This window comes from Carassius auratus, unplaced genomic scaffold (assembly GCF_003368295.1).
Source record: "Carassius auratus strain Wakin unplaced genomic scaffold, ASM336829v1 scaf_tig00005954, whole genome shotgun sequence".
Taxonomy (NCBI): Eukaryota; Metazoa; Chordata; class Actinopteri; order Cypriniformes; family Cyprinidae; genus Carassius; species Carassius auratus.
Window position 1 is genome coordinate 308,573 of NW_020523716.1, and position 12,872 is coordinate 321,444.

A 12,872-nucleotide genomic window follows, 5' to 3' on the forward strand; every position below is an offset into this window, starting at 1 on the left:
ATTTGTAGACTCTTTATTTACATGACTTACCATTAATAAAGCATTTATTGATGGTATTTATAAACCTTATCATGTACACTATTTCAGCATTAACTGATGTGTTAGTAATATTTGTAGGTACGTAAACAGTCAATATTTAATTTATCGGACCTTAAATGTGTGAAAGCCATTCATTATTAACATTTTCAGGATGTTGAGAAAAGACCTCTTTATTACATTATCAGAACTGGTCAACATTGGCAATCTTTGCCAGAACAAAACATACAAAACAAAATTTTTAAGGACAAAACAAAATGTGCTGCCCTATCAATTCAGGCCTAAACAAGGCAAAATATGTTATTGTAATAAACATGGAAAACACGTATATGGTTCTTTTTTTTTTTGCGATTTTTTTATAACATGAAAATTTACTATTTTCTTATTGGAAGCAACTTCCCATCCGTTTTCATTGTTTGTATTATGTTTGCAATGTTCTCATCGGCCATGATTGCGTCTTGACATTTCTGGGTTATGTTTGATAATTTCTCTCCCTTTTCCTGTTTTTCATTGATTTCTGCATATTTCTCTGGTGCTGCAATCGCCAGTTCAGCAATAGCTGCACTCTGCACGATTGTGTTCCGGAATTGTGTACGATTGTGTACACCATACTTCCGGAAAGCTTCTGCCATGTTGCTTCCTCTTTTGAAAAACTCCAGGACTGATTTGTACCGCTTTACCATCTGCCATGGATCAGTAACTAAGACAGTAAAAAAAGAGGAAATTTCGGCAATTGTTATGTTTCTAGAGATCACATTTTAGGAACCCATTCCATTCATGTGTTTAATGGTAAACTACACAACACAGATTACAAAACACAAGTTTTCCATTCCTGATATATTAAAAAAACATTTATTAAATTATTTCAATTTGCACAACCTACCCCTTTGACAGAATTTACTCATTTGCTTGTTTTTTTTTCTGTTTTTTCACTCTTTTCTTTGCTTTCTTTCCCTTCTTCTTTCTTTTCTTCTTCTCCCTCGAAGAGTCTGAGCCAGATGACTCTGAGTCAGAAGACTCAGAAGAGTCAGAATCAGTGGAGTCACTTTCTGAATCGATTTTCATTCTTTTGGGGATGTCTGCAGGCTTATCTTTAATTCTGTCAGGAATGTTGTTGTCCATTTTGATGGCTTTAATCGGGGAAGAAAAAAAAACAGTTAAATGTCATATTCTGTATGCCTGCATTTGTGACTATAGGTTACATGTTAACTTCACTCCAAATGACAAAAAAAGTCCATATCAACATCACCACTGCCTGTTACATCTATCTTAGTTCAGTTTAATACGTGGGTTTACCAGATTTACCACATTTTATGTATTTAAAGAGAGATTTTAATACTAAAACAACACAAAACTTTCACAAAAACTTTACCTTCTGACAGCTGTTGTCTAAGGAAATCTCGATCTTTTGTTAAATCTTCTATTTTCTCCTGCAGATACTGACATTTCACCTTCCAGGTGTCAGTCTCTGCCTTGGCTTTAGCCAAAGCTATAGACACAGTGGGCGCTGCTTCAGTGGGTTTATCTATAAAGAAAAATAAATAAATGATAACAATAGGCTATTTAACAACAAAATCATCCTGATTATGTTAACGTTACACACACAGAGGGAGGGAGAGGGGGGTTGGAGGGACTCTTAAGGTTTACTTAGTTAAAAATTGTAAGTAAAAATCGTTTCGTTTTCTCAGTTATTTCTACTATTCAAGCCTGGATCAACCGTTTTCTTGATGGTTTCATTTGTAAAACTTAAATAGTAGCTATCTAAAGTTAGCTAGTTAATAAACGTGCATCATTTACCGGATTTTTCTGTGCGTTCATCCCGAGACAGTTTTTTCTTCTGTCTCCCTCTGGTCTGATAGTTTAAATTGTCATCTGTCAGTCCACTCTCCATCATCAAACTTGCTTTGGCATTCCACACCTGTTTATCAGTCTCCGCTGGATAACCGCTGGCCGCTCTATTTATTTATTTATTTATTTTTTGCCACAAAGTGCTGAAGGATTGTGGGTATGGTAGTTTTTCTTTAAATGAACTGCAGAAATTAAGCTTCTTTTTAACGAAGCTGAAATAACAATGACTGATGGCTTCGATAAAATAACAGCATTTAACAATTTGAAAGTGAATAATACGTTTGTCTTGTTTTGATTTAAAAATGTATTGCTAAAAATCTCTCGGGATTTGTACTTCCGGAAGGAACGCTACTTCCTGATGAAAAGCCGAAAAGCCCGCTCAACTCCCTCGCAAATTAACAGATGCAACGGCGAACATCACGTACAATCCAGTGACACATCATGTAAGATTTGATTACAGCTTTTAATTATGTAAATCTAAGAATTGTAAATGATAAATGTTACATAAATGTATGTTTCTTTCTTCAGCTCTAACATGAAATGTAGCCTATATAGCACAACACTATAATTGTTTTTCTGATATATTTATTCTTTAACTATTTTATTAAATAAATAATTCTATATATTAGAATTATAATATACTGTATATTCATCTTTATTCATGAAATGCAAAAATGCATAAAACCTTACCATAGTTAATCAGATAATATTTACATTGTTTTCAGTCAATGTATTTGTTTTGTGTGTTGAGCAGGCCTATGTCTAAACCATCTGTTGCATGAATACTAAATATTAAGGTATTAATTATTATTATTATTATTTTAAATATACTCTTTTAAATAATTGTTTATGTATTTATAAGGTGACATGGCTCCGTCATTAAATCGAAAATTGCTGTCAATGATTGAAGGACGTCAAACAAAGAGGAAGAAATTTAAGTTGATTAAATGGCTCCAGAAAAAAAAAATTGCTTAAAGATAAAATTAAGTGCAATTTATGCCAACATAAAATGAAGCTGACTCATAAACCCAACAAAGCAGACAACTATGTTTGGTAAGTATTATTATTATTATTAATTTAAAATAATTGTTTGACCAGAGCTTGCTTGATTAAATTATCTTTTTAATAATTCATAATGTTATTGTCCAGACATAGCTGGACAATTTTAAATGTGAGCTATGGTTTTAGGAACAAATTTATTTAAACAAATATGACGCTCACTAGAATCTTTTATAACATGTTTAAAGGTCCTGTACACGAAACAGACATAAGGGAAGGTTCAAGTCAGTGAGGTATGGATCACTTTTTGCCAAGTCAAAGTGTAATTTATTCTCATGGATGAAGTTCATATATCGGTATGTTTAAAACATTTTAATTGAAGTTTTAGTCTAATTTTGAAAATAGTTGAACAGAAATATGAACACTAAAGTTTTGTCATTTTTTTTTAACAAAGGTTTGCTCAAGGCCTTCAGTTGAGACAAATCGACATGATTGAAGATGGCATTGCTGGAAGCTCACGTACACTCAGCAGCATGGTCAAAAAAGTTTGAGCTATTTGTAAAGAATCTATGAAGTTGTATGCCAGAAGGAAGGGCCAAGTGATAGGACAACCCAGGGAGTTTGTTATGATTGATGAGAGCAACTTCCGTCACAAGCGAAAGGTAATTTAAATATTACCATAAAATGTATCTTTATTTTAGATTAATAACCTTAGTTATGTTAATGAAATTGTGTTTTACATTATGTACTTTGTACATTTGGCAACATTTGCAATTTGGCTAAACAAAAAATACCCAGTTTGGTAACACTTTACTTGAAGGGGTGTGCATAACACTGACATGACACCATCATAATCATGACAGATGTCATAAATGTGAAGGAGGTCTTATGCATGTTTATGACAACTGTCATTAAGTGTCATTCGCTCAATTATGACATTTTTAATGCAAATATGACATTGTTTGAGATGTCTTTGTTATGACAACTTGACATAAACCAATACATCATAACCTGTCAGTGTCTTTGTCATTACAACTTGACATTACCAAGACAACATAAATTGTCATAAATATGTCATAAACATGACATAGCAGATTAACTATCAAACTTAAAGGGATAGTTTGCCAAAAAATGAAAATTCTGTCATCATTTACTCACCCTCAAGTTGTTTAAAACATGTATGATTTTTTTTTTTTTTCTGCTGAACTCAAAAGAAGATATTTTGAAAAATGTCGGTAACCAAACAGTTGATGGACCCCATTGACTTCCATAGTAGGAAAAAAAATACTATGGAAGTCAATGGGGTCCATCAACTGTTTGGTTACCGACATTTTTCAAAATATCTTCTTTTGTGTTCAGCAGAAAAAAGAAACTCATACAGGTTTGAAACAACTTGAGGGTGAGTAAATGAGAACAGAATTTTCATTTTTGGGCGAACTATCCCTTTAAGAAACCACTAGCTTCATGGGTTAACATTACATTAAACTGTCATGTGATTGGTTTTGACAATGGCTGTCATGAGGCCATTATAACTGTGTCATGAATGTTTTTCTTGACCTCAACTACAGTGGTACAAATTTAATTTGTCATTAAAATGTTATAATGGCTTCATGACAGCCAATGTCAAAACCAACCACATGACAGTTTAATGAAATGTTAACCCATAAAGCTTAGTGTTTGATAATGAATCTGCTATGTCATGTTTATGACACATTTATGACAGGTTGTGTTGTCTTAGTAAAGTCAAGTTGTCATAACAAAGACATCTCAAACAATGTAATGTTTGCATTAAAAATGTCATAATTGAGTGAATGACACTTAATGACATTTGTCATAAACATGCATAAAACCTAGCCTGGTAATACCAGACTCTGCTACTTCACTTTGCTTCGTAGACAGAGTCTGGAATGGCATAATAGAGAAGTGTTTTCTCTCTGGCTAGGGGGGGCTTGTCTGAAGTTTAAAATCATTGGTTACCCGTAAGCCAATCAGATACGTTTAGTTATGACGTATGTTATGCGCCTGTACAGCCGCATCGAAGCACAGACATCATGCATCGAACTCAAATCTATGGTTGAACTTCCACTTTAAACCTGTTGTTAAACACTCTTCTTGTTCTGGCTTCAGTTTGAAAAAGAGTTGAATGTTCTCCATAACAGAGCGAATTGCATCCCGTGTCTCGTTTCCCATTTCCGCGGTCGTTTCGGTTTTCGATTTCTCTAACCTACAATTTAAAACTCGGCGCTTAGCATCTACGTCACGGCTCTCAGCCCGCCCTCTGCTCGTTGATTGACCCGGCTGTTTTCAGACCGGTGGCAAACAGAAAGCTCTGACGCTGTATCAGACTGAGTACAGAAGCGAAATGAAATTGAGCGGAAGTAGGAAGTCTGATGTAGTCAGGCTACATAAAACCTCCTTCATATTCATGACATGTGTTATGTCATGATTATGATGGTGTCATCTCAGTCTTATGCACACCCCTTCAAGTAAAGTGTTACCAAGAGTTTTAAGTGTTAAGTTCAAAGAGTGTTAGATTGATTGTTAGGCCGATGAGTGTTAGAATGTATAGAAGGATTGCATTGTTTTGAATGATGTATGCCTTGTTTCCACCGAGCGGTACAGTATAGTACAGTACGATTCGTCATGGTAAACCCTGATCCGGCTTGCATTTCCACTGCCAACAGTGGGCCAACCCTTACTTGATTGGCGCGGTGTATGCCTGAAAGAAACGAACAATATAATTATTGTAAAGTAGAAAACAACACAGAAAATAACAATGGAGTGCATACAGTATAGCAGATCTTGTTCTTGCTTCTCGGCTGTCCTTCTGCTTGTCACAATAAGAAATGGTATTGTGTTTCAACTGTATTAAAAATGGCTCCTGTTGTGTTATCATTCCTCTTATAGCAGGCGCAAGTGTTGATTATCTGTCAACAAATCAACGTTCTGCTAACTCCACCCTTTAGTACCGGACTACTGTGCTAGGTACCCCAATGAAAGGGTCTCAAAAAAGTGGTACGGTATGGTTCGGTTCAGAATTAGGGTATCATTCACATCTTCTGACAATCGAAACTACAAAAAGTGAGTACCGTACTGAACTGTACTGTGCCGTACGGCTCAGTGGAAATGAGGCATTCTATACATTTGGAAGCTTTGTATTTTTAAATATTGTATAGTTGTATACTTGTTTTTCAGTATGGACGTGGAAGGTTCGCAAAGACTTGGCGTAGAAGAAAGTGGGTCTTTGGGATGCTGGGGGTTGCACCAAGAAATAGCAAGCCTATTCTGAAACTCGTTCATCGAAGGTCCCGGAACCATCTTATCCCACATATTGTACGACATGTGCATCCTGGAAGTTCCATACTTAGTGATGAATGGCGTGCTTACAGAGGGGTACTAACCGATCTTGGCTATAACCGTTTTCCTGTGAAGCATAATCAGTGTTTTGTAGATCCGATAACAGGCAGCCATACACAAAATCTGGAAAGAGCATGGTTAACTTACAAAGGAAAAATATGGCGTCTTAGAGGAAATAGGACAGAGGACCTACTAAAACAACATCTAAAACTGATAGAGTGGACTTACTGGCTTGGAAATCGGCACAAATTCTCTTGAGGTCCTCTTGTAAGACTGTTGAAGGATATTCATCGAAAATATCACCTTTAAAACACAAAGCTGATAACTCCCGAAGCCCATTATTTCTCCAGCCTAACTTGACCATGCTGGCTTACTCCCAGATCATCCTTATTTTTACTCTTTTGAAACACCTCTTCCATAGTCCCATTCATTGATACAAACAGTATACATATTTCTTATTTTGTACATTTTGTAATTCTGCTGCAGATTATTTTTCTTGCTTCACACACTACAGTTGTACAAATGAATTTCCAATTGTCTTTTTATTAATTTGTAATATGTATACATTGTTAATTGATACCATTGTTATGTAATGTAGTAAAGGTTTTGAAAATGCAAGTGATGTGTGACTTTCACTCATTTAAGGTCCAGTAAAATCAATAATCACTACTTTGTATCAAATCTACAAATGTTAGTACATCATGTTACAATAAGGTTCATAAATTCCATTAAGACATGCTTTAATAATGGTAAGTCATGTCAATAATGAGTCTACAAATATTAGTAATCCATAAGTTAATGTTGAAATAATGTACACTTTACAATAAGGTTCATAAATTCCATCAGTAAATGCTTTATTAATGGTAAGTCATGTCAATAAAGAGTCTACAAATGTTAGTAACACATCAGTTCATGTTGAAATAGTGAACACTTTACAATAAGGTTCATAAATTCCATCAATAAATGCTTTATTAATGGTAAGTCATGTCAATAAAGAGTCTACAAATGTTAGTAACACATCAGTTAATGTTGAAATAGTGAACACTTTTCAATAAGGTTCACTCAATCCATTAATAAATGCTTATTTGAATGCAAGTAATGATAGTAAAGTGCGTATTAACATGAACAACATTTTTCCGCTGTAGAATTATGTTTACCAACAAATCAATGCCTTATTTATGTGAATTGATGCATGTGTGGCTACATGTGTGAGTTAACGTTAACAAATATTAACTAATGCGGAACAGAGGTGTCATTCATGGTTAGTTCATGTTAACTAATGCATTAACTAATGTTAACTAACCGTGCTGTTAATGTGAATTGATGCATTAGTACATGTGTGAGTTAACGTTAACAAATATTAACTAATGCAGAACAGAGGTGTCATTCATGGTTAGTTCATGTTAACTAATGCATTAACTAATGTTAACTAACCGTGCTGTTAATGTGAATTGATGCATTAGTACATGTGTGAGTTAACGTTAACAAATATTAACTAATGCTGAACAGAGGTGTCATTCATGGTTAGTTCATGTTAACTAATGCATTAACTAATGTTAACTAACCGTGCTGTTAATGTGAATTGATGCATTAGTACATGTGTGAGTTAACGTTAACAAATGTTAACTAATGCTGAACAGAGGTGTCGTTCATGGTTAGTTCATGTTAACTAATGCATTAACTAATGTTAACTAACCGTGCTGTTAATGTGAATTGATGCATTAGTACATGTGTGAGTTAACGTTAACAAATGTTAATTAATGTTGAACAGAGGTGTCGTTCATGGTTAGTTCATGTTAACTAATGCATTAACTAATGTTAACTAACCGTGCTGTTAATGTGAATTGATGCATTAGTACATGTGTGAGTTAACGTTAACAAATATTAACTAATGCGGAACAGACGTGTCGTTCATAGTTAGTTCATGTTAACTAATGCATTAACTAATGTTAACTAACCGTGCTGTTAATGTGAATTGATGCATTAGTACATGTGTGAGTTAACGTTAACAAATATTAACTAATGCTGAACAGAGGTGTCATTCATGGTTAGTTCATGTTAACTAATGCATTAACTAATGTTAACTAATGGAACCTTATTGTGAAGTGTTACCATTTAAAAAGGCAGTGAAAAACAGTATCCAGGGGGCTATAGCACAAAATTAGAATTTAACAAATCCAGGATAACTGAAAAAGTGAGGCTTGATCAAGTCTAGTATGTGCATCTTGGCTTGGTCACAACTTTAAATAGTAATAGTGCTTAACTGAACATCAGTTATGCACCTATTGTATTTTAATACATGTTGATAACAATAAGATAAAACTACTGCTGAGTGAACAGAAAAGGCCCCAGGATTAATAAATCCTGGCTGTTAGCCTGGTCTGGAGCAGGCTAGCTGCACAGAATAAATCTCCATAGTAACTAAGGTGCCTCTGCTTTTGTGAAAACAAGTCAAGACTAAATTCATCCAGGATAACTGGAAAATCCCAGCTTAATCCCTTATCCTAGTTTTGTGCAATACCCCCCAGGTGCTCTTTACGAAAGCGGGGGTAAACTGTTTTGAAAGATGTGCAATATAGTTGTCAAACATAAACAGAAATCGACAATTAAAAAACACTTTGCCACAACTAAATATACGCGGAGAATTCATTAGTTGTCAGTTATAATCATCAAAATTAAAATAAATAAAACACTTGATATATATCAGTCTGTGTGGAATGAATGTATACATTATACAAGTTTCACTTTTTGAATGGAGTTACTGATATAAATCAAATTTTTGATGATATTCTAATTATATGACCAGCACCTGTATATCACAGTAAAGGAAAGTGAAAAATACAAAAAGCATAATATGAGCACTTTAGGTAAAAATCTACCTTTGCAGTTTTAACCTATAAAAAAAATTGCAACTTTCATCACAACTTTTTAGAAAACCTGCCGCAATATTAGGCATTTTAGCCCGCAACAGTCACAACAAAAGCTCGCAAAATCCTGGAGGGCTAAAGGGTTACAGCAGCAGCAAGATGTATGCAGCAGCAAGGCAGCAGAGCAGGAAGTAGCAACGGCAGCAGAAGCATAGCCAGGGATGAGAAGGTAAGCTGGGGGGGGGGTTAAATAGACCGCCCTATTTGGACGAGGAGGGCATGTGACTGATCAGCTGATCAGCATGGGTGCAGCTTGAGTTATCTGCCAGAAATAGTTTCGCAGACTTTGCATCAATCATTGCTACACTGTCATGATTGGATATAATCATTCCCACTACCCTGGCCTAAAAACACACAGAGCCTAATTTTGAAAAAAACTTAGGATTCCGTCAACTTTTTTTACGGTCAACGACCTGCTTTCCTCCGTTTCCTGAGGGGTTGTTGCCAGGGCGACCAAAGGGCACTGCATTTTGACACTCCTCAACAGTGAAGAAATGATCAAAAAGTGCATGAAACAGACGCATGCAATTTGGTTTTGATGCGTGATTCATGGCAGCCATGCGGAATGATGAGATGAATATGCCGCTCCCAGGAAACAGCTCCTGCTGGCCTGATGGTGAAGCTGGGCTGCCACAAAATCTCTCTCCAATTAAGTCACAGAGAGTCTGAAGCTCTCTGACCTGGCCTGGATCTGAAAGGGAAAAATAGTACAAACAATACAAGAGTGAGAAAATACCAAGCTACTCTTTAAAATGGTTAAAGAGCTTTAATGGCAGGCAAGTTTATTTTTGAATATAATTAAAACATGCCTAGATAACCTTGCATAGGCTACAACACCACAAGAAAAAAAAAATATTTAGAGAGAGACACTTTGGAATAAGTCTGTGGGAGGTATATAGAATGAACACTTGAGAGATCATTAATAAAACCAAGGCTTGACAAACAAACCATAATACAAAAAAAAAATCTTAATTCTTGTCACAAGAAAACATTTCCATTTCATTTTTTTTCTTGTCATTTTTTGTCAAGCCTTGATTATATTGATTACAGCTGATGTCCTGTGTTAATTCTAAACATCTATCTTCCAATGATGTATACCTGAGTATTCCCCTTTTCCACAGCTGATGGTTATTGCACTTATGGGACCAATAGATGCATATACAGTAGCTTGTTCGTGTGGTGTCATGTTTTTCTACATGGCCTGAAGAATGCCTATGTAAGGCCAAACATATAGGCATGTTTTAATATGTCCCAAGACTTAAGTAGCCCACCATTAACTAGTGTGTCCCCTACAAAGGCTTTACTTGGGTGGCCCGCCCAAGAAGATGAAACAAGAACTGAAAACGAATACTGCTGCACTTAATTTATATTCATATTGAGGAAAAAGGAGTGAAAATGGATTTTACTTCATTGTACCAGTTCAGATTAATTTGATCACCTTTAGCCCATTTACGCACTTTCATTAAACTATCACAATAATGATTAATATAATGAATTGTTGTCCTGTTAAATTATGTTCATACTACAATATATTATTGCTATAATTTAATTGTTAAGTGTTATTTCTAATTTGCTAACAATATCAAGGATTATGTGCAATAAATAAGATTAGTATATAAACCATCCCATACCATTTATACTTTTTAACGCAACAACCCACTTTTCTGCCTTTTTTTAGGATAGTTTAAACAGTGTTATGTGTTCAAGGGCCAATCACTAATATAGGTACAGAACAATTACATCACAAATGAATTAGCAATTAGAAATTACTTGCCTATTCTCGAGATGACTTCATCGATCCTTCTCTTTTCCTGTAGAATTCTTTCAAACTCCCCCTTACAATCCTGACATGGTGTCCATGTATTTTCTTGCTTGCTGGCTGCATGGCCTCTGCCAGGTGATGGACCAGAGGTGTTGAGGCTGTACGGTGATGGGCTGGGTGTATGGCCTCCACCAGGTGATGGACCAGAGGTGTTGAGGCTGTACGGTGATGGGCTGGGTGTATGGCCTCCACCAGGTGATGGACCAGAGGTGTTAAGGCTGTACGGTGATGGGCTGGGTGTATGACCTCTGAAGGGTGATGGACCAGAGGTGTTGAGGCTGTACGTTGATGGGCTGGGTGTATAGCCTCCACCATTTGATGGACCAGAGGTGTTGAGGTCATACAGTGATGGACTAGGTGTATGGCCTCCACCAGGTGATGGACCAGAGGTGTTGAGGCTGTACAGTGATGGGCTGGGTGTATGACCTCTGAAGGGTGATGGACCAGAGGTGTTCAGGCTGTATGGTGATGGGCTGGGTGTATGGCCTCCACCAGGTGATGGACCAGAGGTGTTGAGGTCATACAGTGATGGACTAGGTGTATGACCTCCACCAGGTGATGGACCAGAGGTGTTGAGGCTGTACAGTGATGGGCTGGGTGTATGACCTCTGAAGGGTGATGGACCAGAGGTGTTGAGGCTGTACACTGATGGGCTGGGTGTATGACCTCTGAAGGGTGATGGACCAGAGGTGTTGAGGTCATACAGTGATGGACTAGGTGTATGGCCTCCACCAGGTGATGGACCAGAGGTGTTGAGGCTGTACGCTGATGGGCTAGGTCTATGACCTCTGAAGGGTGATGGACCAGAGGTGTTGAGGCTGTACGCTGATGGGCTGGGTGTATGACCTCTGAAAGGTGATGGACCAGAGGTGTTGAGGCTGTACGGTGATGGGCTGGGTGTATGGCCTCCACCAGGTGATGGACCAGAGGTGTTGAGGCTGTACGCTGATGGGCTGGGTGTATGACCTCTGAAGGGTGATGGACCAGAGGTGTTGAGGCTGTACACTGATGGGCTGGCTGCATGGCTGCAAAATTTCACCATCAAAGAGAAGTTATCAGAAATCTAAGAAATAAGTCACTGGAACATGCACGATCACAAAGCAAACATGATAAAGCGGCCGTTTGTTTGCATGCTTTGTTATATATTCAAATTCAAAAGCATCGATGTTTTAACTATAGAATAAGTGATACATTGATTATATTGATTTAATTTATCAGGACTCAAAATTAATCACACATAAATACACTTATTTCTATTTTATTTATTTATTTTTAACGCTCATGAAAATAGCCTGCTTATTCAGTCGAGTCTGATTCTTTTTATTAGCCACAGTAGCCGTCACATTTAGAATGAATGTTAATATCTCTATTTTTATCAAGCTCCCAAACAAAAAACATTATTATTTTCTTTTATGATAGGCAACGTAAGATAAACTCTGGAGACGAGGCTTGTGACAGATAATATACGTTACTAAATAAATACACGATTGTGATAAAGAATAAGAAGCTGACGTCTGATTTCTTCAAGCGGTCATATTTTACCATGTTTACTATGGTAACATGTTTAGCGTCCATTGTCAGACACAGACGAGGACACAGAGGATTCAGTGAAACAGTATTTAATGTGAATCAGAGGTTTCAGACACAGGTGAATCTTGACACGTGGAGGACACAGAAATAACACAACTTTCCTTCAGGTGAGTGGTGGTGCAGACGGTGACTCAGACGAAGACGATGGTAGGAGAAGTTCCGATGAGGATGAAGAGGGGAAGGCAGATCAGGTAGGTAGGTTAATGTCGTTCAGGTAAGTGAGGAGATCGGTGCAAGACCAGACACTGAGTGATGGTGACTGGTGGCTTTATATGTGGTGCTGGTGATGATGC

General features: G+C 36.8%; 1 protein-coding gene and 1 long non-coding RNA gene across 2 annotated transcripts; one reads left to right on the forward strand and one right to left on the reverse strand.

The window, feature by feature from the left end:
• Window positions 1-398: 398 nt before the first annotated feature.
• On the reverse strand, window positions 399-1,927 carry LOC113071095 (uncharacterized). The gene is made up of 4 exons (XM_026244460.1): window positions 1,834-1,927; window positions 1,409-1,561; window positions 1,083-1,166; window positions 399-736 (listed from the first exon to the last, which is right to left on the reverse strand). The coding sequence occupies exons 1-4, from the start codon at window positions 1,925-1,927 to the stop codon at window positions 411-413; spliced, it is 657 nt and encodes a 218-aa protein (XP_026100245.1). The 3' UTR covers window positions 399-410.
• Window positions 1,928-2,873: 946 nt separating this feature from the next.
• On the forward strand, window positions 2,874-3,420 carry LOC113071107 (uncharacterized). Its single transcript, XR_003280042.1, has 3 exons — window positions 2,874-2,937; window positions 3,132-3,239; window positions 3,338-3,420. It is a non-coding gene; the product is annotated as an uncharacterized LOC113071107 (long non-coding RNA).
• Window positions 3,421-12,872: the final 9,452 nt, after the last annotated feature.

What these genes read in the sequence shown, in the direction of transcription:
- LOC113071095 (XM_026244460.1), bottom strand. Translation starts at nt 1,927, where the DNA reads ATGGAGAGTGGACTGACAGATGACAATTTAAACTATCAGACCAGAGGG. An exon ending in TGAACGCACAGAAAAATCCG is followed by an intron (nt 1,562 to 1,833) that starts GTAAATGATGCA and finishes TTTTCTTTATAG; the next exon opens with ATAAACCCACTGAAGCAGCG. An exon ending in AATGAAAATCGATTCAGAAA is followed by an intron (nt 737 to 1,082) that starts GTGACTCCACTG and finishes TTACTGTCTTAG; the next exon opens with TTACTGATCCATGGCAGATG.